Source organism: Spodoptera frugiperda, chromosome 19 (assembly GCF_023101765.2).
Source record: "Spodoptera frugiperda isolate SF20-4 chromosome 19, AGI-APGP_CSIRO_Sfru_2.0, whole genome shotgun sequence".
Taxonomy (NCBI): Eukaryota; Metazoa; Arthropoda; class Insecta; order Lepidoptera; family Noctuidae; genus Spodoptera; species Spodoptera frugiperda.
This window is the reverse complement of record NC_064230.1, coordinates 6,008,606-6,035,800: the sequence shown is the minus strand read 5'-3', so window position 1 is coordinate 6,035,800 and position 27,195 is coordinate 6,008,606. Positions and strand designations below refer to the sequence as shown.

General features: G+C 35.6%; 2 protein-coding genes across 19 annotated transcripts in view; one reads left to right on the top strand and one right to left on the bottom strand.

The window, feature by feature from the left end:
* LOC126911794 (titin-like) overlaps window positions 1–1,922 on the top strand; it is a 34,284-nt gene extending 32,362 nt beyond the window's left edge. The window contains exons 14-15 of the mRNA XM_050700649.1: window positions 609–759; window positions 1,609–1,922. Of these exons, the coding sequence (XP_050556606.1) occupies window positions 609–759; window positions 1,609–1,677 (220 nt within the window). The 3' untranslated portion in view covers window positions 1,678–1,922. The remainder of the gene's footprint in view (window positions 1–608; window positions 760–1,608) is intronic.
* An 836-nt stretch (window positions 1,923–2,758) lies between these two features.
* LOC126910632 (signal transducer and activator of transcription 5B-like) overlaps window positions 2,759–27,195 on the bottom strand; it is a 52,738-nt gene continuing 28,301 nt past the window's right edge. For 13 of the 18 annotated variants that reach the window (XM_050700692.1, XM_050700691.1, XM_050700690.1 and 10 more), the window contains 7 exons: window positions 25,484–25,590; window positions 23,311–23,490; window positions 22,358–22,482; window positions 20,823–20,975; window positions 19,937–20,066; window positions 9,471–9,601; window positions 2,759–8,828 (listed from right to left, as the gene is read on the bottom strand). In XM_050700692.1, the coding sequence (XP_050556649.1) occupies window positions 9,472–9,601; window positions 19,937–20,066; window positions 20,823–20,975; window positions 22,358–22,482; window positions 23,311–23,490; window positions 25,484–25,590 (825 nt within the window). In that variant the 3' untranslated portion in view covers window positions 2,759–8,828; window position 9,471. Of the gene's footprint in view, window positions 8,829–9,470; window positions 9,602–17,174; window positions 17,512–19,141; window positions 19,200–19,936; window positions 20,067–20,822; window positions 20,976–22,357; window positions 22,483–23,310; window positions 23,491–25,483; window positions 25,591–27,195 lie in introns of those variants that run through there. The other 5 variants (XM_050700694.1, XM_050700693.1, XM_050700695.1 and 2 more) reach the window with 4 other exon arrangements.

Below are 27,195 nucleotides of genomic sequence, written 5' to 3'. Positions count from 1 at the left end.
CATAATTAGAAAACATAATGCAAAAATTGCTCCAATATTTAAGTGTTTTAGAATTTTTAACTCTAATACTGTTTAAAATAGAATTGAAAATATAAAATGCACATTTTCCCTTACTATTAAAATTGCTCTTTAGCGTCCACTGCCCGCATCGCACGCAACAGATTTTAGTTTATCTTGTATAGAAACTCATACAACTGCGTCCACTGATCCGCATCGTACGGACCGCATCATTAGCAATGCCTTTTTTTAAGAGGGAAAACTCATCCAATGACGGCTCCCGCCTTGGGCGAGGCGAGAGGGAGTGTCAGACTCTTACTGACTTAAAAACACCACCTACTCCTGTTTTTTGAGTCGGAGTCACGGTAAGCCCGCTAGGTAGACCTCAGCTCCGGATCAGGCATTTGTCCTACTGAACCCCATCTGTGGTGTATCTATGTTTAAATTTTTGAAAGGTGTACAATAAATCTTATTTATCTTATCGTATTCGTCCGATGCGTACGATGCGAGCCCATAAACGCTTACCTTTTTACCCCCACTCCACAGCAGTTTCGTAGACACACTATAACTGCAAAAATAGATACTAAAATATTATTTTCCCAATAATTCAGGATAAACTTCATGAAATACGAAAAGCCGCCCGTGTCTCTGGATCATTTGAAGCACTCGGAGGTTTACAAACTTGTCCACGACATGGATGAGACGCCGTTGAAGCGAGTTGAGATGAGGACGCCGGTTATCTGTGAAGCTGATTATAGAGAGGTGAGCTGTTTTTTTAAATAAAAACGGATTTTTTGCATGGATCTTCGTGTGGTAGCTTATGGGGATCACTATATTGTAGCCAGGGGCCTTAGTCTGCTATTACAATTGTGTCACAATGGTCAACCTATACAAAAGCTATACAACCTACATAGCTCCGTCCCTCTTGCACTGCTCAATGATCGATCATTCTGACACAATTGTAATAGCAGACTAAGGCCCCTGGGCGCTTACTCTTGAAACCAATCTCAATGTATAATTTATATAATATATCGTAGGTACAGAGAATCATCTTATGGCTTAATTTAAACTACATATTTGAAAAATTTGCAATATAGGCCCAGTAGGTAAGCTAAAAAGTACATTATTCTCTTCAAGCTAATTCGAACACTCTACCAATAAGCCATTACGAGTGTAACAGCCGCGCTACATGTCCGTAACATTCCTAGACAATCTACAACATTACAGTTGCGGTCAAGATATGTACCTACATGTATTATGCTTCTGTGGACGAGTACTACTTTTAGGTTCATTTAAATTATATGAGCGATCTCCATACTGTTTATATCAGGGCTATTTCAGAGCCGTACCTATTCCTTTTAAAAGTCCGGCAACACACCTGTTACTCTTTTGGTGTTGCATGGACACCCCGTGAGCGGCGATAGTCAAATCACTTACAATCAGGTAGCCTGTCTGCTCGTTAGCCCCCGATTCCATAAAAAAATGTCAACGCAATTTCAATCTAACAAAATCTCAATAATTATTCTCAATCTCAAAACTATACATGGTTAGGCTAAACCAAAATTAATGACACAACTCTGAAAATTTTTAAAGGACGTTTTTCTATTACAGCGCTGCCGTTCAATGACCCCATCAGCTGAGAAGAAACATCTGCAAATACCCCAGCAATTTCATCCTTAAATACATTGATATAGAGTTCTAAATAGGATATTGGACGTCATCATCATGCGTATATGAGCCCCTATGTCTACTGCCCTCCCCCAATGACTACATATCGCGAGGTTGGAAGAGCCCTGTACCCTTAGTACGAGTTTGCTTTACGTTTAAAGTAATCGAAACGAGAGTGCGTTCGGCGTTCTGATTGGCTGGTTCGAATAAACCAACCAATCAAAACGCCGAACGCGCTCTCGTTTCGAGATGAAACTCATACTAAGGGTACTGCATACAACACCTGTTTTCTACATTTTCGCAAAGATCTTCTAAAAACTGAATTGATTTTTTTAAATCGTAACTGCCACATTAATTATCGCCTAATAGTCAATATGACTGCCCAGTAATGGGTCTGATTTTATTCCTAGTCAAAACTAATTCGTTTTATTTAGTAAAAGGTCGATAAATCGTTTCTTTTTTTATAAAGTACAATCTAGTCGTTACCTACTTATTTTAAAGTAAAAGTTAAAATTATTTATTTTAAATAGAGCAGGAAAGCACTTTTGAACATCAAAGCAAATATTAAAATGTCTGTCTGTCGGTCAGTCCTCTAGTTGCTCGTTCCAAAGTGTAGATTCCTATGGTTTCAAAGTACCTATAGATTTCGAAAAAGTCGATCGTGTTTTCAGTCATTACTAAATTAATTTAAGTATCTATCCAATCAATTCATTTAAAATAAAACAACTTTCAAAGATATTATGACGTCAATTTCGTACATAACATTTTCATTTCTGACATTTCTAATTTTGACATCTGTCAAATGTCATTTAGATATATTTTGTTACATATCTGTGAATTGCTTGTGTTATCTTATATACATATTGATTTATTTTTATTCTTTTTTGTACTGTAAAATGAAAGATTGTTGTGTTTTTATTAAATAAATTAATTTTGTCTTAATTTTACTTTTGTTTTATTCAATTTTCTTACTTACCGATGTGAAACAACGCTTGCAACGCAAGCGTTGTTAGTGAGGTTACCGAAGGCCCAATTACCCTCATTCCCAAAAAGTGTGATTTTTCTATTGAGGGTTTAAAATAAAACACCAAAAAATATTCAACAATCATTATATTTGTTCTAAACATAGATTCTACAGTGAAATATAACGGTAAAGCCCTAATTAATTATACATAATATATAATATACTATAAATTATATATTATACCACCGACATATATGTAAAAATTAATTGCTGTTCGTTAGTCTCGCTAAAACTCGAGAACGGCTGAACCGATTTGGGTAATTTTGGTCTTGAATTATTTGTAGAAGTCCAGGGAAGGTTTAAAAGGTGTTTGATGCGGTACGAAATTCGCTGGGCCAGTTAGTCACTACATAGTATAAAACAAGGTCGCTTTCTCTGCCCCTATGTCCCTACATATATGCTTAAATCTTTAAAACTACGCAACGGATTTTGATGCGGTTTTAATAGATGGAGTGATTCAAGAGGAAGGTTTATATGTATAATACATGCGTAATATATCACCATTGCACCCATGCGAAGCTGGGGCGGGTCGCTAGTAATATATAAAGCTGAAGAGTTTGTTTAAACATTTTTTTTTTAATATATCGGTGGTATAATAACAATTTCGTTTTACATAATTAAAATAGCAAAGACAAGCTTATTTTTAACGTGTCAGTGTTTACCAAACTTAGTCGCTAGATGGCGTTCTCGTTAAGAACTAGTTTTAAAGTGAATATTAAGTCAAAAATCTTTTTGAAATCTACTTTTTTCCTCTTAAAATAGGCCTGTATTTATCATGAAGTAAATACAAAGAGGAGATGTCATAACTGGATGTCCCTTTAACATAACGCGTGACACTTTACGGGGAGCGCGCGACGTTACAAACCGCACTCCTCTCTATGTCCCATCTAGCGTCCCATACTACAAACACGTTGCCAATTGTCCACATTTTAATGTGGCGCTTACTGAGCGCTTGTAACCTATCTACACCTTTTTACTTATAATATCATTGGACAGGGCCGTGTTTGTGTCACAGTGCACAATCACATTATGGCATCTCCTCTTTATACTTACTTCTTGCTTTAAAAACTTTTTTTTAAACACTGAATACACAGGATGTTCTCAAAACTGATTGATTACCTATCATTTCGTCTTAACTATAAAAAAACATACATACATATATTTTTTTATATATATTTCTAAGCACCATAATCCACATCGATATAAACTACATATAAATGCTTAAATTAAGCCAAGTCTAGAAGATTTTAGGCCAAAAAACTTAAGTGCACAAGTTTGTTGAAAAATCAACTTAATTTTGCTATAAATAGAATTGATTTTTGATTGAAAATACTGAAATATGACAACATGATAGACATGTGAAGAATTAATTGCATTTTTTCCAAAACCTGGCTTCAAATTGACAACATTAATAGAATACTCAAACATAGATTACACTACACGAGTCACTGTTTACATGTTACCATTAGCTCATGACGATACCTAAGTACGTATCGCCTGGACAGTCCACGCTACCATCAGTTGACTGGACAATCTCTACACTACACGCGTCACTGTTTACATGTTACCATTAACTCATGACGATACCTAAGTACGTGTGTCGCTCCTAGCTATATTTAAAAATTGTTTGAGTATTCCTATACATATAATAACATTAAAATTCTTTATTTTTTAATTCTAATATAGCACAACACACAGTGGGACAATAAGGGTGGAATATCTAAGATTCAGAGGTATAACGTTATAGAAAAAAAAACAATAATATTTTTTTGAGAAGTGCACATTATGGCACGTAATGCCGCTATACAATGTACACCTACTTTTCACCATTTGTGTTATAAGTCCCATGTAAGAAGTGGTAAGATTATTGCCATATACCGGGCACAATTCCAGACTCCGTGTTACTACTGAGAAAAACGCAAAAAGCCCAGTAAGATAGCAGCGAGGCGCGAGCCCGCGTTATCAGAAGACTAGTAACTAGGTACTCATATTTTGGAACTAAAGTTACTATAATTTTACTTTGTTATCGTCGAAAGTTTGTATAATTATTACTTAAATAAAAATCGAAACTGTGGAGAGGTTTGGAACTACAATCATTAGTGGTTAAATTAGAACACTGTTTCACTGCCAAAATCAAACAAGTATTGCTTGCTCTCTCATACTTATTAAGAGAGAAAGGGACAAGTATATAAAGAAATAAATTTAACATTCAATAAACTATAACAGTTATACCTCTAACATCTATTTCTATCTCTTTCTAATATGTAGAGCGAAAACGAGAAGGATAATTAAGTACGTTTGTAATAAAGACTAGTTTTGTTAGCAGATCCATTGCATATAGCGAATATATTGCAAAAGAGGCAAGTTCATTGCTATAATGGCAATTCTATTGCTGAAGGAGACAAGTATATTGCTAAAAGAGAAAAACCTAATTGTATAAAGAGCGAGCACAATGCGTAAGAACAAGTATATTGCCAAAGAAAACAGGAGTTTTGATATAAGAAAGGAGTCTATTGCTATAAAGAACGAATTTATAGCTACAATAGCGAGTCTATTGCCATAATAGCCAATCTGTTGCTATAGTTGCATTTGTATTGCAATAAAGGGCAATTGTATTGCCATAATGGCGAGTCTATTGCCTATAATGGCGAGTCTATTGCTGTAATCATCAATCTATTGCAAAAGTTGCATTTCTATTGCAAGAAATGGCGAGTCTATTGAAACAAAGGGTGACTCTATTGCTAAAAGTAGCATTTCTATTGCAAAAAGGGCAAATCTATTTCTAAAAAAGGTCAAATCTATTGCCAATACAAGGAAAAACATGAAAACTTCGCTCTACATACGCTATATTCTAATCTCGGGTCGGGTAAGGCCACATCGTATCACAAATTGACGACACACAGACAACTATACATTTAAAAATGAATTAATTACACAAAGCGTGCGCTTCTTATCTCATTTAATTTATACATTTAAAGAACACTGTTTGATATAGTAATGATAATTGTCATTAAAAAACGGCAACATTAAAAGTACCTTTAACCGACGAGCATGCATGATAAGACTGATGACTGTTGATGAAGCGAAAGAGGTATGTAGAAGTAGCAACGAACAGAAACAGACCCGTGCGTGTGGCGCGTCGCGTTCCGCGCGCGCTTCAAAGAGCCATCAGACCATCACAGATGGGGCCCAGTAGGGCTGATGCCTGATCCAGAGCTGCGAACTACCTAGCAGGTTTCCAAAAAGCAGGAGTAGGAACCGGGTGGTTTTTAGTCAGAAGTTATTGGACGATTTTACTTCTCAAAAAAAAAAACCGTGGTAAATGTTTGTTGTGAAACTACTGTGGTATGGTCGTGTGGTCAGTGACCCGTAGGTTGAAGACACCCGCCTCTCATGCATGAGAAGCACATTCGGAGTGTACCTCGCGACGGCTGGGGCGTTATTTTATTTAATGACGCAAACTATCGGTCTGATAAAATATATTTTGACAATTATCATTACTATATAACATTCGCAACGTATATACGTATTTACAATACTAATACGAAACGTTCAATTACATATATTTTAACATCTATAAATTCTATAATTACCAATTACATATAAAAAAATATATGGCCAATGAAAAAGAATACAAATTCTTTAAAAAAAAGCAATCTTAATACAAGTTGAATGGAAATTAATTTTTGTGCAACTCATAAAAAGGAAATGACAAAATAAAATGCAATATTTTTAATTTAATCAAGAAAAAATAAGAGTCAATACAGAATATTTTTTAAACTGACATGGTCACTAACACTATCATTAGAACTTAAAACGGGATATTTACCATGTTTATTTATGTCGAGTTTCCGATATTTCGGCACTGTTGCAAGCGCCATGATCACGGATGAACAAAATATCGGAAACTCACAAAAACGAATAGGCTTGGTAAATATCCCGTTTTAAGTTCTAATGATACAAAATAGAATAGGGTAGATGACTAATTTTTATTTCAATGTCCGTCTTGTAGATTATTTTAAAACTTTACACACGTATTTTTTATTTTCTTACGGAAACAAATACTTTCGAAGATATATCGATTTGAAATATCGCGTGACGTCACTTAAGAGTACGTTTTATACTCAAAACAGACGTAGTTAGCTCCCACTCCTAAACTTTGATTCGTTTTATCTAAGTATTGTTATCTTATATGACAAAATAAAAAAAATACGTGTCAAATATTTTTTCATTACCTAATCGACGGACTAAATAGATATTTAATTTTCATATCCCGTCATCATCCCTATTACCTATACCATATACATTTGTTAAGTCAAAAATAAAATTGCACTAACATTATAGGGGGTCATTGATGAACAAAATTACGTCACAAATTTCATGATTTTTGACCCCCTTCCCCGTCATTGTCACAATTCGTCACATTTGTAAAAGTAATGGTGGTTAGTGAAAGAATTTTCTTTTATAGTCATCAATGAAAATAAATCTTTAAGGTTTCCACAGGCCCGCATCGCACGCAACGGATTTTAGTTTGTCTTGTATAGAAACTCATACAACTGCGTCCACTGATCCGAATCGTACGGACCGCATCATCGGCAATGTCTACATGCGATGCGTACCGATGACGTCATACGGAATGCGTACGATGCCGGCCTGTGGACGCTTACCTTCATGTGGTCTGTTTAAATGCTGAATTTACACACATACATACAATTTTAATTAATTATAATAATATGTATTCAAGGTGTAAAAAATTTTACTGGAATTTTACAACTTATAAACCAAATTTTATTTAAGTAAGAAAATAAAGATTGAGTCTGCTTTTCCACCAGAGATGTGCTATGTAGCTATGCTTCGAAGATGTAATAGCTAAGCTGTGAAACTATGTGACCATTTCCACTGATACTAAGCTATGTAGCTGTGCGAGGTATGCGCAGCTCGAGTATACGATGTATCGATAGTAAGGAAGCCATCCATAGCACGCATCTTTCTATATAAAAAACATAGCTTAGCTGAGTCTGTTTCCACCAGTGCAAAGCTATGTGTACCAATGAATATGATTGAAAATTCAAGTAATATATTTCTACACCCAACACATTAAATTTCAATAAAAAATCTACATTTAAAATAATGATTTAATAGAAAAAAACATTTAACTAATAATAATAAAAAAAGAATATTTAAAACTAATTGGTAGGTATTTTTAAAAATTAAAACTATTACTGTATTTAAACTTTAAAAAGAAAGGCACATAATAAATGAATTTTTAAACATACTGATATTTTAAATCTCAATTTATAAGGGGGATAAAGTTTAAGAGATGGTCATAGTAGATTTGTCACACCAACCCTGCTCTTGTAGCGGGTGTCATAAACCCAGGAAGAGGTATTCCACATTGGCCACCTATGTAACCTGTTAAAATGGCTACCTAACGAATGGCACCTGATATATTCCACTTACGGCACCTATAGGCACTTTTCGAAGGTGCCATTTGTAGAATAATATACATATAATTTTAAATTTTATCCTTCATATGGCACCTGCGCATAAGTAGATAAGTGTTGGGAAGTTAACGTTTCTCAGCATGTTAAATAAAATCGAATATGATCCGTAAAGAATTTAATAAATCATATCAGGGCTCAATTAGGTTCCGGAGCTGCGGACTACCTAGCGGGATTACCGGGGCTCCGGCTCGAAAGCAGGAGAAGGAACGGGGTAGTTTTTAGTCAGTAAGAGTCTGACACTCCCTCTCGCCTCGCCCAAGGCGGGAGAAGTCATTGGTTGATTTCCCCCCTTTAAAAAAAAGCTCTCAAATAGGTACTCTTATTCCCACAACCATCTCTTAAAATCTCTCCCTTTCACTAAAATAAAGAATTTAAAATAATAATAATAAAAATTAAAACATTAATATTTAATTAAAAAATTTCAATAAAATCCCACATTTCTATTTCCTATGGCACATGTGAAAGAGAAAATTAAAAAGAAATTATAAATCAATTACAATATTTTTCGTATAATATAATATAATTATAAAATAAAATATAATAATATATTTAAGCAAATTGACTCGTCTATAAATCTATGTTTACTTATAAACTAAAAAAAGGTAAAATTTTTCGCGTGTTTCATTTGTTGTCATCTGTAAAATAACAAAAATATTTTTTATATTAAACTTTTGAAAGAAAGAAAGAAAGAAAAACAGTTTATTTGCACCATTAAAAAAAGAAAAAAAACTAATTAAAATTTATTTAAATATTAAAATTTTTGTGAGACATACTAAATTAATTATTATGTTATCGAAGTGTGAGACAGTGAGCGCGTGTATAACACCCTTTTGTGTCGACCCGGGATTCGAACCCATGACTGACAGCGTCGAGAGAAGAAAATCGAGTCGCTAGTAGCAGCTGTTAATGCTGCTCATGAATGAGTCTCTAGCATGGCTTGAAACTAGTCGAGTTCCTCGTCAAACAGTTACGTGAGTAAGGCGATAACTTAATAATTAAAATAAAAATATTTTTTTTAGATTTAAGTTACATGTTATATAATTTGCACTTAAAAATCAAGTCTCCAAATTTTGGATTCTCTCAAAATATTTAATTTATATTTTCAAATTTCAAAAATATTTTTTTCAATCTCTCTGGGAATCGAACCCAACTCCAAAAGTCACTCGACAGAGCAACAACTTAATAGAAAAAACCAAAATATCTACAATTTTTTTTTTAGAAAAATAGTTTTATTTTTGTAGCGGTGATTAGTGAAAAAAATGTCACAGTACACTTACCTTACTTCATGCTCATGTTACTGTAGATGTCAAACTCATCCATTCCATCCGGTTCGAAGGCTCGAATCTGCTCGAACAGTTCGCTATCCATGAAACTATCAGTTTGGGCCGGTGTAGCCGCACTGAAGTAGCTGTGTGGTGATTATCGTCCAATTTGTGTAGTGGTGATTAATTTGCGAGGTGGTGATTATCGTCCATTTTGTGTAGTGGTTATTAAGTATTTTTGTGTTGTGTTTAATAAAAGAAATGGTAGTTTTTGCCGAATTTCGAAGACCAGCGGACGCACCAAACAGGGTAATCGGGAAAGAAAAGAAAATGCAACACGTTAATATAGTGAAGACGGTCGTTGTAAAAAAAAATAATTAAAAAAAAATACAACCTACAACCGACGCCAAAAAGGCAGCACAGACAAGACGCAGCTGTAGTGTATGATAGGACGAAAAATCCAAAAAAATAATAATTTAAAAACTTCATTAAAAAAATAACAAAAAAAAAGTTTTATAAAGAAAAACACGACCGTCTGTGTTGCATTTTCGCGATGGGTATTAAACGTTTAGAAAAAGTCATTTGAAAATTAAATTTCAATTTCAAAAATAATGTAATAAGGATCAAATCACATCAAAGGACCATTAAAAATAAATATTTGATTATTCAAATACTAACATTAGAACTTAAGACGGGATATTTACCATGTTTATTTATGTCTATGAGTTTCCAACGGGCGCTTGCAACAGTGCCGAAATATCGGAAACTCTCCGTGATCATGGCGCTTGCAACAGGGCCGAAATATCACTCTTAGACATAAATAAACATGGTAAATATCCCATCTTAAGTTCTAATGATAGTGTTAGTGACCATGTCCGTTTAAAAACGTACATTCAAAGACTTTTTCCAAACAAAAATGAAAAGTCATATATTTAATATTTTATCACATATATTGATACAAATACATCAATTCGAAACATACATACACCGTGATCAACATCGTAAATTGTCATGTATAGATAAAAATTGGTTAGTTATGGTGTATCAAAACTTCTTACCTCGAAAACTGAGCGATTAGAATGCTTAAAGGTAAGCGTCCACAGGCCCGCTTCGTACGCATCGGAAAGATCGCATCAAACGGAAAAATTTAGCAGACTGCGTCTACTGTATCGACAATGTTCGATTGCCGATGCCACTCACCACACTTGGATTCGTGGCATCGGCATTATGATGTCATCAGTACGCATCGCATGTAGGCTTTGCCGATAAGCGGTCCGTACGATGCGGATCAGTGGACGCAGTTGTATGAGTTTCTATACAAGACAAACTAAAATCCGTTGCGTACGATGCAGGCCTGTGGACGCTTGCCTACCTTTATAATGCACTAAAAACTAATTTTGTTAAACGTTCTTTTCTTGAAGACGTTTAAAATTTTGACTAGTTGATATGAATACCTTTCTTTTTGGCAGTCCAGTGAAAATGTTTCAAGTCTTGAGCCAATTTTATTCGAATTTTCGAAGTTTTGATAGACCAATAAGTTTATTGTCTAACCCCACACATAAATTGTTTTATTATTAGTTCCAAAATGCTTCTTATATTAGCATTTAACTATCATACATGTTTTAAATTATCAAAGATAACAAACATTGAACATTGAATAGTAATTGTATTATAACTTTCGTGAGACATACTAAATTAATTATTATGTTATCGGCTTACTCGCGTAACTGTAGTAGCAGCGCGACAATCGCCGCGTCGTGTGTCGCGGAATGCTGCTCATGAATATGAGCTTCTAGCATTGCTTCAAACTTGCCGAGTTCCTCATCAAACAGTTACGTGAGTAAGCCGATAACATAATAATTAACTGAAGAGTATACTTTCAATATATTTTAAAAAATCGGGATGTTTTTGTGTACATTACGTGTGGAGTCGACAAAGAGATTTTTTTCATAGATTTTTCCTATCAAATTACGCCTACCTAAAAATAATAGTCACATCCATTTAAGATAATATTACAATAATAATATAATAATCATAATAATTCACATAAATTCGTTAATTTTATTAACTATTCAACCAACCAATCGGAAACGCAACACCGACGCGTTAATCCGAAGGACTTTTCAAAATTAATCCCCATCACACAAAATTATTAATCACCATCACAAAAAATTTTGGCCAATTGATTTTTTAACATAAAATAGATATATCAAAAATTCCTTCGGACGCGACGATGGTAGATTTTTATTTAATTTTTTTTTTACAGTTAATTGACCGATTTAATTTTCTTATACATACAACATTCAATATTTTCCTAGCCTAGACGTTTATTTGGTTATTTCTATTTTTCGAAAAACAGCGACATACTTCACATATAATAAAACCTCTGTAAGTCTTACAAGAAATCAGTACCCTTAGTAAGAGTTTGTTTTACGTTTAAAGTAATCGAAACGAGAGCGTGTTCGGCACTCTGATTGGCCGACTCAAATAAACCAACCAATCAGAGCGCCGAACGTGCTCTCGTTTACATTACTTTTCTCACATATGTTTACATTGTGTAGAGACTAATTTTGTATGAACAAGACTGTGCGTTCGGCGCTCTGATTGGGCAGCACAAATTAATCCACCAATCACTCTTGTTTTGATTACTTTAAACGTAAAGCAAACTCGTACTAAGGGTACTGATTATACAACTTAAAGAGGTTCTACTATACTAAACAAGAAAAAGCACGCCATTTTAAATTTTCGTTCGTCGTTCTATTACAAACAGACATAGTCTAAACACATTATAGTATGCAAAACTCCATTATAAGCAGTAGATTTAACAACTTTAATTACAATGATGCCAACCGATTTTGAATTTTGTGAGGTAATGATAAGAGATATTATTGTCTAACATGACATGATGGAAATAAAATAGGCCTTTGATTTTCTTGGCCTTCTCTTTCGCTTCCCGACATGAATTGACCTTTAAAGTATACATTAGACAGAGACCGTGCAACAGCGCTCTCTGATAAACGTGAACCTTTTATATTGCGATCTCCAACCCGTAGAGGAGACATTTTTTTTCTTTTACATTTGATGGGTCGACGTTTGGCCGCTATCTCGCCTGATGGTAAGTGATGATGCGACCTACGATGGAGCACGTCTGCCCATAAGCAACCTATTCACTCGGGCTTTAAAGACACCCAGGTTATACCCATCAGGAAATACATACTCCAGCAAGGAGTTCCACTCCCTAGCAGTTCGCACAAGGAAGCTTGAAGCGAAGCGCTTCGTGCGAGTGGGTGGGATATTTACCATGAGCTCATAATCCATAGTAGGAGTGGACTGTCACTCGCATTTTAAAACGGTTGAGTAACCTATGTAGTGTATGGGATGCCAAGCAATTATAAGAACTATCACAAAGCATTAGAGTTTCTATTCCTCTGGCTCAAAATCGGTTACCATCATAGTAAAATAAAGGTGATCAAATCTAACAATACATACGGAGCAATATTACCTACAAATTTGAGCATCATTTTTGTGCAAAATTCAACTCTATTGAGCTTGTCATACGTCTTGTAACATATTTGTTCATGATTTGCCTTTGGTAAATTTTCATATGAATTTTCTGTATGTCAGTATTGTAGACAGGGCTTCACTAAACTATGTTAAACCAGTTTAAACTGACCGTTGAATGTGAGAAAAATCATTAAAAGCCAGACCATGGTAAACTGGTTGTGTATAACTTGATATATTATGTAGCTCTTTCTTATATTATTTAGACACCACTGACAAACGGTGAAGGAAAACATCGTGAGGAAACCTGGACTTATAATTTCTAATTACAAGTTTGGAATCGCCAACCCGCATTGAGCAAGCGTGATTATTAATGATCAAACCTTCACCGTGTGAGAAGATGCTTTGGTCAGCAGTGACCACTTAAAGACTGTTGATGGTGTGGGCTTGTATACAATACTGACGTATAAGAGCTAGAAGACACTTACTGCTGCAATCAGAAACATTTAATGATTACTTAAACTATTCCTTAGTAACGATTTTGTATCGAAAACAATTGCTAAGGACTGGGTTAAGTAACCATTAAATGACTCTGAGTACGGCGGTTAATGTCAACCACACGTGTTTTTTAATATCCTGTCCTTTAACTATCTTTTACCAGTTTAAAATGAACGACAGATACTTTTAAAAGCAGTAAACACTTTAAATTACGGTAAAATATAATGTGTTTTAAAAAATAGCTTAAAAGCCCGTCTTCTGTCTTACACCTAAACTTATAATAAAAAAAAATACTTAAAACAATGTCATGTTTAAAAAACTGTACTTAATTTAAATTTAAAAACTAAAACTAAAATAAAAATAAGAGAAATATATTTTTTTTAGTTAAAAATAAAATTTAAATTAGCACCGAATTTATACAAAGAAAAAAATACTATACGAGGAATATTAATCACAATTTTGTTATTTTTTAGTTTTAGTTTGTTCTTTTTTTAGTTTTACTTTCATCATGAGCAGTATTTTGAACCAATCAAAATAAGTATGATTAAGTAAAAAATTGTTATAACTACTAAAAATTTGAGAATTAAGTAATAAAAAAGAAATATATATATATTTTTACTACTTTTTTTTATATTATTAGCTAAATCTTAACTTATTTTAAATTTAAAAGAAGGAAAATTTTATAAAATGCAATATATGGACCCCAAGGAGATAGTTTTTCAGTTTTATTACATTATAATTAATTTATAAGTCAATATTAACTTCAAATATAAAAAAAAAAAACATCAAATGTATATTTTCTTGACAAAAAAAAATTACCAAATTCATAAATAAAAAAGTAAGGAATCAAGAAACTTCAGTCATTTCATTATTAGTATTTTTTTCAAGAATTAATGAAAAACATTAAAATATAGATAGATTATTAAAATAATAATAATACAGAGCAAAGGACGGCCTGAGATAGACATGATTATTTTTTAACATTTGTAAATACGTAAAAAGTAAATTAAAAATAGATTTTTTTAATTTTCAATTTGGATATGTTTTATATTATACCTTTCGAGAGACATACTAAATTAATTATTATGTTTTTCGGTAGAGGGCGCCCTAGACGGACATATAGCGACTAGATTGGCGATATATTAAAGAAGGGCCAAATTAAAAGTATGTACCTTTAACCGACGAGCATGCATGAAAAGACTGATGACTGTTGATGAAGTGAAAGAGGTATGTAAGAGTCGTAACAATTGGCGGTCCATTGTCTCTGCCTACCCCCATGGGAGACAGGCATGAAGTTAGTAGTAGCGCGACAGTCGCCGCGTCGTGTGTCGTGGAATGCTGCTCATGAATATGAGCCTCTAGCATGACTTGAAACTAGTCGAGTTCCTCGTCAAACAGTTACGTAAGTCGAAAAACATAATAATTAATTTTGGATATGTTTTTTTTTCATGTTTGTATAAATAACGCAATAGAAATTCGGTTATTTCTTTTTTCGATAAAATTCCTAATAAAACATTTAATCAACAATCAGTTCACAGAATAATAAGTAGATACAATTTTAAATTGCACAATTTTTAGCTAATATAAGTATATATAAATGTATATTTCATATTATGTATAAATATTTTATAATATACTGTATGAAGAAAACTATATGACTTAATTTAAACCACATATTTGTTATCATCTTGGCTGTTAAGTCAAAAAGTGCATTATTCTCTTTGAGCTAATTTGAACACTTTACAAATACGGCATTATAACAGCCGCGCCGCATGTCCGTAACATTCCTAGACAACCTACAACATTACAGCTCTTCTGTGGTCAAGGTACATGGAGCTGTTCACACAGAATTTAATACTTGATAATAATTTATTTTGTTTGAAAATTTAATTGTTTAATTTTCTGTTTTCGTTGAAATATTTAGTTGTATTATGCTTCTGTAGACGAGTACTACTTGTAGTTTCATTTAAGTCATATGAGTGATCTCCACACTGTATATTTCATAGTATGTATAAATATTTTATAATAATATATATTTCTTTTATAATAAACCACCAATTTATCTGTAAAAACTTTAACAAGAACAATTAACTATAAATAACTTCATAATAATATATATTTTATTTTAATAAACAATTGATTTGAAATAGAAGTGAGTTTGTTTCGGCATTTCTTCTCAGAGTAGTCCGATAGGAAATGCCGGCCTCATCTAGTTATTTAAGAGATTGACGTGTAAAAGAGTTACATTGTAACCTATTTGCAAAATAAATATCATTTATCATTCGACAATACTCGTACAATATTTTATATATAAAAAAAGAAAAATTAGTGCCGAAAAACCCCTATTTTTTTTTAAACCAAACCTAAATTTTCCAATTGTTTTTTGTAAATTCGTTGATACCGTTGAAGCTCATTTTCTTTTAAAAAATTGGTCAAAAACCTGCTGTTGATATGTCGATCTTTTTTTTTAAATATCAATGTCAAAATCAACCAGAGTTCTATAAATTTTAAACTACCACAAAAAAAAACTAAAGATTATAATTTAATTTAAAAAAGAATACTGATTAAGGACATAGCATAGCTTATAATTAAGAATTACAATTATAAATTAAAAATAAATGCTGTTGCAAGAAGACTATTTGATTGTTTTTATAATACTGATGTAAATTTTGTGCCGTTTTTTAATTATTTTTATTATATTTTAAATTTTAATCTGAAGAAGAAGCTAAAACATAAATAATTGAAGTGTGGGAGAGCCATGCTTCGGCACTGCTGGGCCGGCTCGACCGGAGTGATACCACGGCCTCACAGAAAACCGACGTGAAACAACGCTTGCGTTATGTGAATGAAGCCCAAATACCGATGGTATCTCAAAAACAAATTAGTCTTTAGTCTACTTAATACTGCCGTACTCATATTCATTTAATGGTTACTTAACCCAGTCCTTAGCAATTGTTTTCGATACAAAATCGTTATTAAGGAATAGTTTAAGTAATCATTAAATGTCTCTATGTACGACAGTCAGTACGAGTTTGCTTTACGTTTAAACGAAAACGAACGCGTTCGGCGCTCTGATTGGCCGGCTTCAATAAACCAACCAATCAGAGTGCCGAATACGCTCTCGTTTCGATTACTTTAACACATTGAACGCCGTGGTGGACACCGGTGACCGACGTTAGCGGAAGAATTGCTTTCAACAGTTTTCTATTGACAGTCAAAGACTTGGATGTAAAGCAACCTCAGATATTATACTCCTTAGCAGTTGTATCTCATTTAAACTCCAGATTAAAATCCCGAAACACAATAAAAATAAATAAATCTCATCATAATGATCATGTTCACCCAATAATTACAATAATAACCAATTAATCAAATATCTAATTTAACCAACATTCATACATACATACACACATATAATTTACAATAGAGAAATTGTCGTATAGTTTCATCGATACCACTTTAAAACAGGCTAAGTGGAAATCGGGAAAGCAAGGACATGACTTTATTAGCTACATATTTCATATTTAAATGCTTCTATTTACTTTGCCCCAATTATTATATAAGTTTGGATCCATTTTAAAAAAAGCAACGTCACGCCTTTTATCGCCTAAGGGGTAGACAGAGGTGCACATTACAGCACATAATGCCAATGCACACCCACATTTCACAATTTATGTTATAAGTCCCATGTAATAGGGGTGAGCCTATTTGCCATATACTGGGCACAATTCTAGGTTCCGTGCTAAAACTAAGAAATTTTCGAAAAACCATTTTTCCATTATATAACTAAGGGACTGAATAGATTTTTAATTTTCATATTTCAATTCTATTTTGACGTTTCAAAGCCGCGGTAAAGTAGTATCGGTAAAACTATATCAAATACAACATACACAAGCGATTTTCACCCTTATAAACATACGACTTATTTGCTTTAAAACGTCATCTCAATTCTATAGAGAATAAGGACGAGAATCGCTTGTATAGATTGTGAGTTTTTTTTAATTAACACATCAATTTATGAAATCCATCTTATAGTTGAAGTATGGTTGTGCCGCAGCTAAAAAAAGAGAGTTTATATATTATTTAATATATATAGTATATAGGTAATATTGTATATAAGGGGGGCTAAAAAGTTTTGAGCCTTTTGCGGGGGGAATCATCCAATGACTTCTCCCGCCTTGGGCGAGGGGAAAGGGAGTGTCAGACTCTTACTGACTAAAAAAATATAAAAAAAGGAACAGCCTTTAAATTTCTCATTTTTTTAAGTTAGCTAATATCTCTAAAACTTGCTAAGTGTGAAAAATACTATACTGAAAACCGCATCAAAATCGGTTAAGATTAAGAACCTCCTTTTTATGAAGTCGGTTAAAAACCATCTCGTTCCTACTCCAGCATCTGACACTCTCTCCTCACCCAAGGCGAGAGAAGTCATTGGATGATTTCCCCTTCAAAACATGGGCAGTCCATAAGACTCCTTCCAATTCCATTATCACCTTAGACGCTCAAAGCATTTCATCCCACTTCAAAATATGTGATCGAGTAAAAAAAAGAAAACGATTGAGATTATATTACATAAAATATAATGAAAAGATTTCGAAATAGTATCAGTCTATATAAGAAATGTATATCATCATTGATTAAGGCAAAAATATAGTATATGTTTCATAAATACTTAGGTAAAGATCGGTGTGAAATGTTTAGAAAAGAATCATATATGTAAAGGCTGCATAGGAGCGCTTTTCCACCAGAGATGTGCTATGTAGCTATGCTACGAAGATGTAATAGCTCAGCTGTGAAACTATGCGATTTCCACTGATATGTGGACTGGGAAGGGCACTTTTCCACCAGAGATGTGCTATGTAGCTATGCTACGAAAATGTAATAGCTAAGCTGTGAAACTATGTATATAGTTTTATTGTAACTTTCGTGAGACATACTAAATTAATTAACTGAAACTAGTCGAGTTCCTCGTCAAAACAGTACGTGAGTAAGCCGATAACATAAAAAATTAATTTATGTATATAGTATTGCTATGTAGCTGTGCGAGGAAGCGCAGCTCGATTATCAATAGTGCGATCGATGCGATATATCGATAGGACGGAAACCATCACGCATCTTTCCATATAAAAAAAACATAGATTAACTGAGTGACTCGATAGTATGGAAGCCTTCTATAGTGCACATCATTCCATATAAAAAACATACATTAGCTGAGTCCGTTTCCACCAGTGCTAAGCAATGTGTACCAATGAATATGATTGGTGGAAGCCAAACGCATCCACAGCAACGTAGCATAGCACATCTCTGGTGGAAAATCAATCTTTTATACACAAGTAATTCTACCCTTATAGTGATATATGTTTATAAGCATTTCACATCGGTCTTGACCTAAGTATGAGTAGAGCCTTTTGCCAAATTTCAGTTGTAAATGAAAATTAAGTTATATTAGTAAAATATTTTGGATCACGCTTAACACAATATTAACTCTAGCTTAAACTTAACCTTAAAAGCAACGAGAAGTCAAAAGGATTTCGAATTAAAAAAAAGACTTAAAAAATAAAATTACAAACTAAAAAAATTCGGATGTGACTATTAAGTAAAACTAAAACTAAAATTATAATTAAAATAAAAACGAAAAAATAATAAAATAATACTAATTTTTTCTCATGTTTTTGTGTCGAAATTTTTCAGTTCATCTTCCGAATTTATATTAAAAAAAAAGAAACTCAGAAATCAATCATGTACCTAAGGGAAGAAGAAAGAAAAAAGAATTAAAATAAGAAAAAAAAACTGAAAAAAATAAATTAAAAATCATAAAAAAATTGTGGTAATAAGTCTTAGTGTTATTTGAGTTTAAAAACGTCTATCTATCTATAATAAACAAATCTATTCCTGTTCGTAATTCTCGCTAAATCTCGAGAACGGCTGGACCGATTTGGCAAATTTTGGTCCTGAATTATTTGTGGAAGTCCAAGGAAGGTTTAAAAGGTGAAAAAGTAATGTTTAAGGCGATACGAAGTTTGCCGGGTCAGCTAGTATATAATAAAAAAAATATTGCTATTCGTTAGTCTCGCTAAAACTCGAGAACGGCTGGACCGATCTGGCAAATTTTGGTGGAAGGAATTTTGTGGAAGTTAAGGGAAGGTTTAAAATGTGAGAAAAAGTGTTTGAGAATTGAAGAATAGTTAAATAGATAATTTCCTCAGTCAAAAATAAATTATTTCGACTTTTCAATAATATATCCAACAAAAATCACACTTTCATTCATAGATTAGATGATCTACTTAATTTTCCAATTATTCTAGCTAATTTTCTAGAAATAAATCTGCTATTTGACGTACAAAATTCATAAAAAATCATCGTTTTTAACGTTTCTAAAAAAGTATTAAATTAGACTAGTAGGAATAGACATTTTCCAACTCAAACAACACTAATCCCCACTCAGCAAATAATCCCCAGCCAACAATCCCCAGCGGACTAACCTGCTCTGTACGCTGGGCGTGTTGCGATGCGAGTCGGGCGAGTGGGCGTACGCCGGCGAGGACGACATGTACGGCGGCAGCGTTGTCACCAACACGGGTTTCACATACCCGTTCTTCAGCATTTCGTTTTCTGGTGGGGATTTCGAGGTTAGGATTCGTTTTTATCGTAGAGAAAGTCAAAATTAAAATCAAATCATTTATGCAGAATAATTATGAAATATTCAGAAATATCGAATATGCATAAGTCAATCTGAGTGAGTTTAAGTATGTGAATGAGTGTATGTGAGGCAATATGAGTGAAAATAACTAAACATCTCAGTAGAAGATTTTCAGTTCTCTTACCAATCTTGTGAATGTTTGAGTGAGTCAGTGAATGAATGAATGAGTGAGTGAGTGAGCCAGAGAGTAAGAATGAGCAAGTGAGTGAATGAATGATTGAATGAGAGATTGAATGACTGAGTGAGTGAGTGAGACAGAGAGAGAAAGAGAGAGCAAGTCAGAGAAAGAGCGAAGAGATTGAGCGAATGAATGGGAGAGTGAGTGAGTGAGTGACTAAGTAAATGAATGAGCGAGTATAATATGTAACGTGTACATTGTATAACTCACCGGGCTTAGTGTAATACTTGGAGAAGACGTCGTCCTTGGCGATGTTGGGGTAGAGTAGTGAGTGAAGTGAGTGGAGTGCGTGAATGTGTAAATGAGTCAGCGAATGAATAAGTGAATGACTGATAATGAGTGACTGACTGAATGAATGAGTGAGTGAGTGATTGATTGAATGAGTGACTGAGTGATTTAATTAGTAAGAGAATGAATGAGTGATTGAGTGAGTGGGTGAGTGAGTGTGTGACTATAATACATATGTAACAAGTATTATAATATAACTCACCGGGTTTAGTGTAATACTTGGAGAAGACGTCGTCCTTGGCGATGTTGGGGTAGAGGAACTGCAGCTGCGTGAGGTCGAGCACGCGGTCGGCCAGCGAGCGCAGCATCAGGTCGCGGGACGTGAACGGCTGCAGGCTGAACACCTCGTTGCCCTCTGGAGGGGGGAGTACGGTATTATAGTAATCTATACAATGTGATAGGGGTGGGACTTCTAACCCGTTAAGGCTGAGTACTACATCTAATTTTATCGACAAAAGTCGGGGGTCGAAGGGGTCGAACCCCCTCCCCCTAAAAATTATGGCTATTTTAATATTTTTTTACTTTTTTTGATATCAAAGGTTGTATGCGTCATAGGAACAAAAAACAAGCAAACGATAGCTAATAACCTAGCCTAATTAATACATTACTTTTTTCATATGTTTGATAATGTTTTGGTGAGAAAAAAATCATTTGTGAATTATTTTTACCGAAAAAATCACTATTTTTCAATATTTTCAATTAGGGGTTCAACCCCCCATATTATTTTTTTTGTCGATAAAATTAGATGTAGTACTCAGCCTTAACGGGTTAGAAGTCCCACCCCTATCACATTGTAATTGAGAGTTTTATTTTATTTATAGTGCGAGATGTTTTATTTTATGTTTATCAGTGCCGGCATTAGGGGGGGGGCGTGATGGGCCAATGCCCCAGGGTGACAAATTCTGGGGGCGCCGATGCCGCCGCCGATGTGATCCGCAAAAAACGAACACTTGATATTGCTTCCCTCAAGTGGGCGCCACAATATTTTCGCCCGGGGTATTAGTGGCCCTTACGCCGGCACTGTATGTTATGATTTTGATATACTGTATAAGATGACGTGACGTTTGTATGTAACAAAACCATAATTATCGCGATGTATTTCGATCCCAACGCCATCTATCGAGCTTGGGGTAAAACTTTTTAAAACAAATTGATTATAATGGTTTCTTGATTTACGTTATGGTCACAAACACTAGTATACCATCGTAGTATACAAGCGAGGGAATTGCATAACTTGATTCCCCCTAGTCCTTTCCATCATCGAACCACAATACAATCGGCGAGGCGTCACCGTTTCATGGTAGATATCCCACCCACTCGCACGAAGCGCTTCGCTTCAAGCTTCCTTGTGCGAACTGCTAGGGAGTGGAACTCCTTGCCGGAGTCTGTGTTTCCTGATGGGTATAACCTGGGTGTCTTCAAGGCCCGAGTGAATAGGTTGCTTATGGGCAGACGTGCTCCACCGTAGGCCACATCATCACTTACCATCAGGCGAGATAGCGGCCAAACGTCGGCCCATTTAATATATATAAAAAAGGTCAAATCTTCCCAATCCCAATTCCCCAACAACCCTTAAATTCCTACCCCCAAAAGACCGGCAACGGCTTTTGGGGACAAGGCGACAATGGCAACTTTTAACGCCTCCAGTGTTTCATGTGTCTATAGACGACGGCAATTGCTTACCATCAGGTTATCCGCCAGCTCGTTTATCGACTTATACCATACTCGTTTACTTACCACCAACCCAAGCGATGGTGATGCCACCTAGCTCGGAGTCGGAGAAGCGGAGCAGGAACGTGCCGGCGGGACACTTGGACAACATCTCCTCAGCCTGCTTCTTCTGGATGAAGCCCATGATCAGACTGTGGGGGGGGGGGAGGGAACATGTTAAAATTAAATACTGTTTATGAGAGTCCCGTAGGCTTACTCCCGAAACCCGTAAACGCCCGTGCGTACGGCGGTTAGTTACTCAAAGAGCCATCAAACCACCACAGATGGGGCTTAGTAGTGCTAAAGCACGTTTGGGCGAGGCCACATTGCGTTACGGCGTCGTATCGTAAAAACGTTTATTGTCCTAAATAAACTCTCGCAATGGCACGCCTTTTATCCCCGAAGGGGTAGGCCGAAGTGCACATTACGGCACGTAATGCCACTATACAATGTACACCACCTTTCACCATTTGTGTTATAAGTCCCATGTAATAGAGGGTGAGCCTATTGTCATATACTGGGCACAATTCCAGACTCCGTGCTACTACTGAGAAATAAAGCCCAGTAATTCTTTGCCCGACCAGAGAATCGAATCCGAGACCTCTTATCCAACAGTCGTACTTGCGTCCACTCGACCAATGAGGCAGTCCTCAATACGCTTTTTCACACGTTGCGCGGTAGCTGGTTGCCCAGACACCATGCCAACCGTACAGACAAAAACAGCGAGCGAGCTTGTCTCTTTAAAAAATACTAATGAACATTTTTAAATCTTATACTCACTAATATATAAAGCTAGAGTTTGTTTGAACTAATCTCCGAAACTACTGGTCCGAATTGAATAATTCTTATAGTGTTGAATAGTACATCTATCGAAGAAAGCTATAAAACACGATACGACCAATACGAATCGAGCGGGCGCGAGAAACCGCGCGCGAGTAGCTAGCCTATAATAAAAAAAAAAATATCTTCAAAACACTCACTGATCACACCACAGGGTCCTCAGATAATCCCTGGTGACCTTCACCACCATGTAGAACCACTCCCAGAAGGTGAAGTTCCTCTCAGGCAGGGCATCCTTGCAGAACTGCGTCCAGGACACAGGCATCGCGTTCAGCTCGATGTTGTTCAATGGGAGACTGGTCCTGGGGACGGCGCATATACTTTATGTTACATATAGCGTTGTGCTCAACCAGGATAACGAACTATGTATAGCATGAGGATACCAAAAGTTGCTAAAAATCACTTAAAGGGCACAAAAGTTGGTGAAAACGCGGCGAAAGTCGTTTACAGGGGCGCGAAAGTCATTTACAAGGGCGTTAGAGTCACTTAAAATCACTGAAAGGGGCACAAGTCACTAAAAGGGACGCGAAAGTCACTAAAATGGGAGCAAAAGTCACTAAAGGGGCGCAAAAGTCACTTAAAAAGGCGTAAAAGTCACTCAAAGGGGCGTAAACTCACTTGAAAGGCGTAAAAGTCACTTACACGTCGCAAAGTCACATAAACAATAAGAAAACGAGTACCGTAACGCGATATCAGTGAAACGTGAAATATTGTAACAAGGCATCGCGTTCAGCTCGATGTTGTTCAATGGGAGACTCGTTCTGGGGACCGCGCATATACTTTATGTTACATATAGCGTTGTGCTCAAGTAGGATAACGAACTTTGTACTATGTGGGGATGCTGAAAGTTGATAAAGAAGCGCCGAAAGTCACTTACAAGGACGCTAAAGTCACTTAAAGTCACCGAAAGGACCGTAAAAGTCACTAAAGGCACGCGAAAATCACTTGAAGGACAGCTGTAGTCACTAAAAGGGGCGTAGAAGTCACCGAAAGGGGCGCGAAAGTCACTTATAGGGGCGCAAAGGAGCTTAAATGTGCGCAAAAGTTACTTAAACGAGCGCAAAAGTCTCTAAAGGTGTGGAAAAGTCACTCAAAGGAGCACAAAAGTCACTTACAGGGGCGCTAAGGACACTGAAAGGGGACGCTTAAGTCACTTAATAAGAAAACGAGTATCGTAACGCGATATTAGTGAAACGTGAAATATTGTAACAAGGCATCGCGTTCAGCTCGATGTTGTTCAATGGGAGACTGGTCCTGGGAACGGCGCATATACTTTATGTTACATATAGCGTTGTGCTCAAGTAGGATAACGAACTTTGTACAATGTGTAAATACTGAAAGTTGGTAAAAATCACTTAAAGGGCACAAGAGTTGGTGAAAACGCGGCGAAAGTCGCTTACAGAGGCGCAAAACACACTTACAAGGGCGCTAAAGCTGCTTAAAGTCACTGAAAGGGGCGCGAAAGTCACTTAATAAGAAAATGAGTACAATAACGCGATATTAGTGAAACGTGAAATATTGTAACAAGGCATCGCGTTCAGCTCGATGTTGTTCAGCGGGAGACTGGTCCTGGGGACGGCGCATATACTTTATGTTACATATAGCGTTGTGCTCAAGTAGGATAACTAACTTTGTACAATATGTGTGGATGCTAAAAGTTGCTGAAAGTCACTTAAAGGGGCGAATGTTGCTTAATGAGGCGCAAGTCACTTAAAAGAGGGCGACAGTTTGCTTATAGGGGCGCAAAAGGAGCTTAAATGGGCGCAAAAGTTACTTGAAGAGGCGCAAGTCACTGAAAAGGGAGTAAAAGTCATTGGAAAAGACACAAAAGTCACTTAAAGGACCCAAAAGTTGGTGAAAATGCGGCGAAAGTCATTTAAAGGGGCGCAAAAGTCACTCGAAGAGGCGCTAAAGTCACTTACAGGGCGCAAAAGTCAGTACCATAATGTGATATTAGTCAAATAGAAACAATTGTAATAGAAAAATAGTTATAATAAAGGGAGCGAAGTCTGCACAAAACACACAGTTAAAAAGATTAAAAAAGTCAAAGCATTTATTTCAATTTTAATCCTTAATTAGGCACTTTTGTTACGTCAAATTGTGTCAGTTCGAATAAAGAAGAACGAGCAAGAAACTCCATCGTTACTCTTTTTAAAATAAAAAATTGATTTCTTTTTACAATCTCTCTGATACATTATTTGGTAAGCAATGAAAGTTACAGTTTTTTGAAGAAACACCCGTTGCATACATAAAACAGCAATGCACACCTACAATCAGCCACTCCTGAAAAATGCCACTATACACTATATTTACCTAAATATCTTCTCCGCGAGGAATCTCAGGTTATCTTCGGAGAGGTCTCCTCCGGTCGCCGAGCAGAATTTGATGCGCAGCGTCTCAGCCAACTGGCCCCAGGTCACCTGGAAACAAAGGAGATAGTTTACTATTAAAATCTATACTAATATTATAAAGCTGAAGAGTTTGATTGTTTGATTGTTTGTTTGTTTGAACGCGCTAAACTCAGGAACTACTGGTCCGATTTGAATAATTCTTTTTTGTGTTGGGTAGAGCATTTATCGAGAAAGGCTTATAGGCTATAAAACATCGCGCTATGACTAATAGGAGCCAAGCAGAGCGGGTGAAACCGCGCGGAAGTAGCTAGTTCAATAATACAAAAATAAGTCAGGTTTTCCTTCCTGACGCTATAACTCCAGAATTCACGAACCGATTTCCATGGTTTTGCACGGTTATATGTATAATATAGACTATTAAAATATATAACAATAGGGATGATGACAGGGTTCAAAGAGCCAGACCACCACAGACGGGGCCCAGTAGGGCTGATGCCCGATCCGGAGCTGCGGACAACGTAAAAAGTTACCGGGGCTCCGGCTCAAAGCAGGAGAAGGAACGGAGTGGTTCAGTAAGAGTCTGACACTCCCTCCCGCCTCACCCAAGGCGGGAAAAGTCAATGGATGACTTTCCCCCCTCAAAAAAAAGGGATGATGATAGGGTATGAATATTTTAAAAATCTATCTAGTCAGTAGGTAATGAAAAAAATGTCAAATAAGATAAATACTTAGATAAAACGTGTCAAAGTTTAGGAGTGGGAGCTAGTATTTATTTTCTACGAATAAAATGTGCCTAGAAGTGATGTCACGCGATTTTTCAATTCGATATATTTTCGAAAGTATTTTTTAGTAAGAAGTTGGAGGATTGTTGAGGATTAGGGAGATTGGTAAATGGGCCTCCGGTAATCTCAATAACACAATGCAAGCGTTGTTTCACGTCGGTTTTCGGTGAGGCCGTGGTATCACTCCGGTCGAGCCGGCCCAGCAGTGCCGAAGCATGGCGATGGCCCACAGTAGAGGTAGGTTTGTTCATTCATTCTTTAGACTGAACTATCGTGGAGCACGGACCGACAGACACATTTTTATTTTATATATTTATATAATTAATGATTATAATGTAAACTAATGCATGCATACAAATAACTAATAGAGTTGATTATATGTTTTCATAACCATTATGAAAATTATATTTCGCCTAAAACAAAAAATTAATCAAAACACATCAGAAATAGCTTAAATCACTGCCTTAATTATTTTGTAAAATTGCCTAAGTTAAATTCCGGGAATCAAACCCGCTACTGTCTAATAATAAATCAAAATCTAATACCAAACTAACCTACCCCGCTAATAAAATAATAACTATGCTTGCTTGTAACATTCCTTAAATTTCGAACGAACCCGAAAGATTTCGGGCTCAACCGGAGCCGTTAACCATTTTCGGGCTCGCCCGAAAGAAGCCAAAAGGAAACAGAAAATAATGTACTTTTTAATATATAAGGTGTTAAAAGTATCTGCGACGGCTTTAATGGGAGGTAGTGTTGTGTTTGAAGATTACAATAGTAGTTTATTTTTTCATTAAATAAATCTACGTGTTGTTATGAAAGAGCTATCTCTTTCACTGTCTCTGTCGCTTCGTCAATGAAAACGGTTGATAGCAATTGTTTTCATAGCATC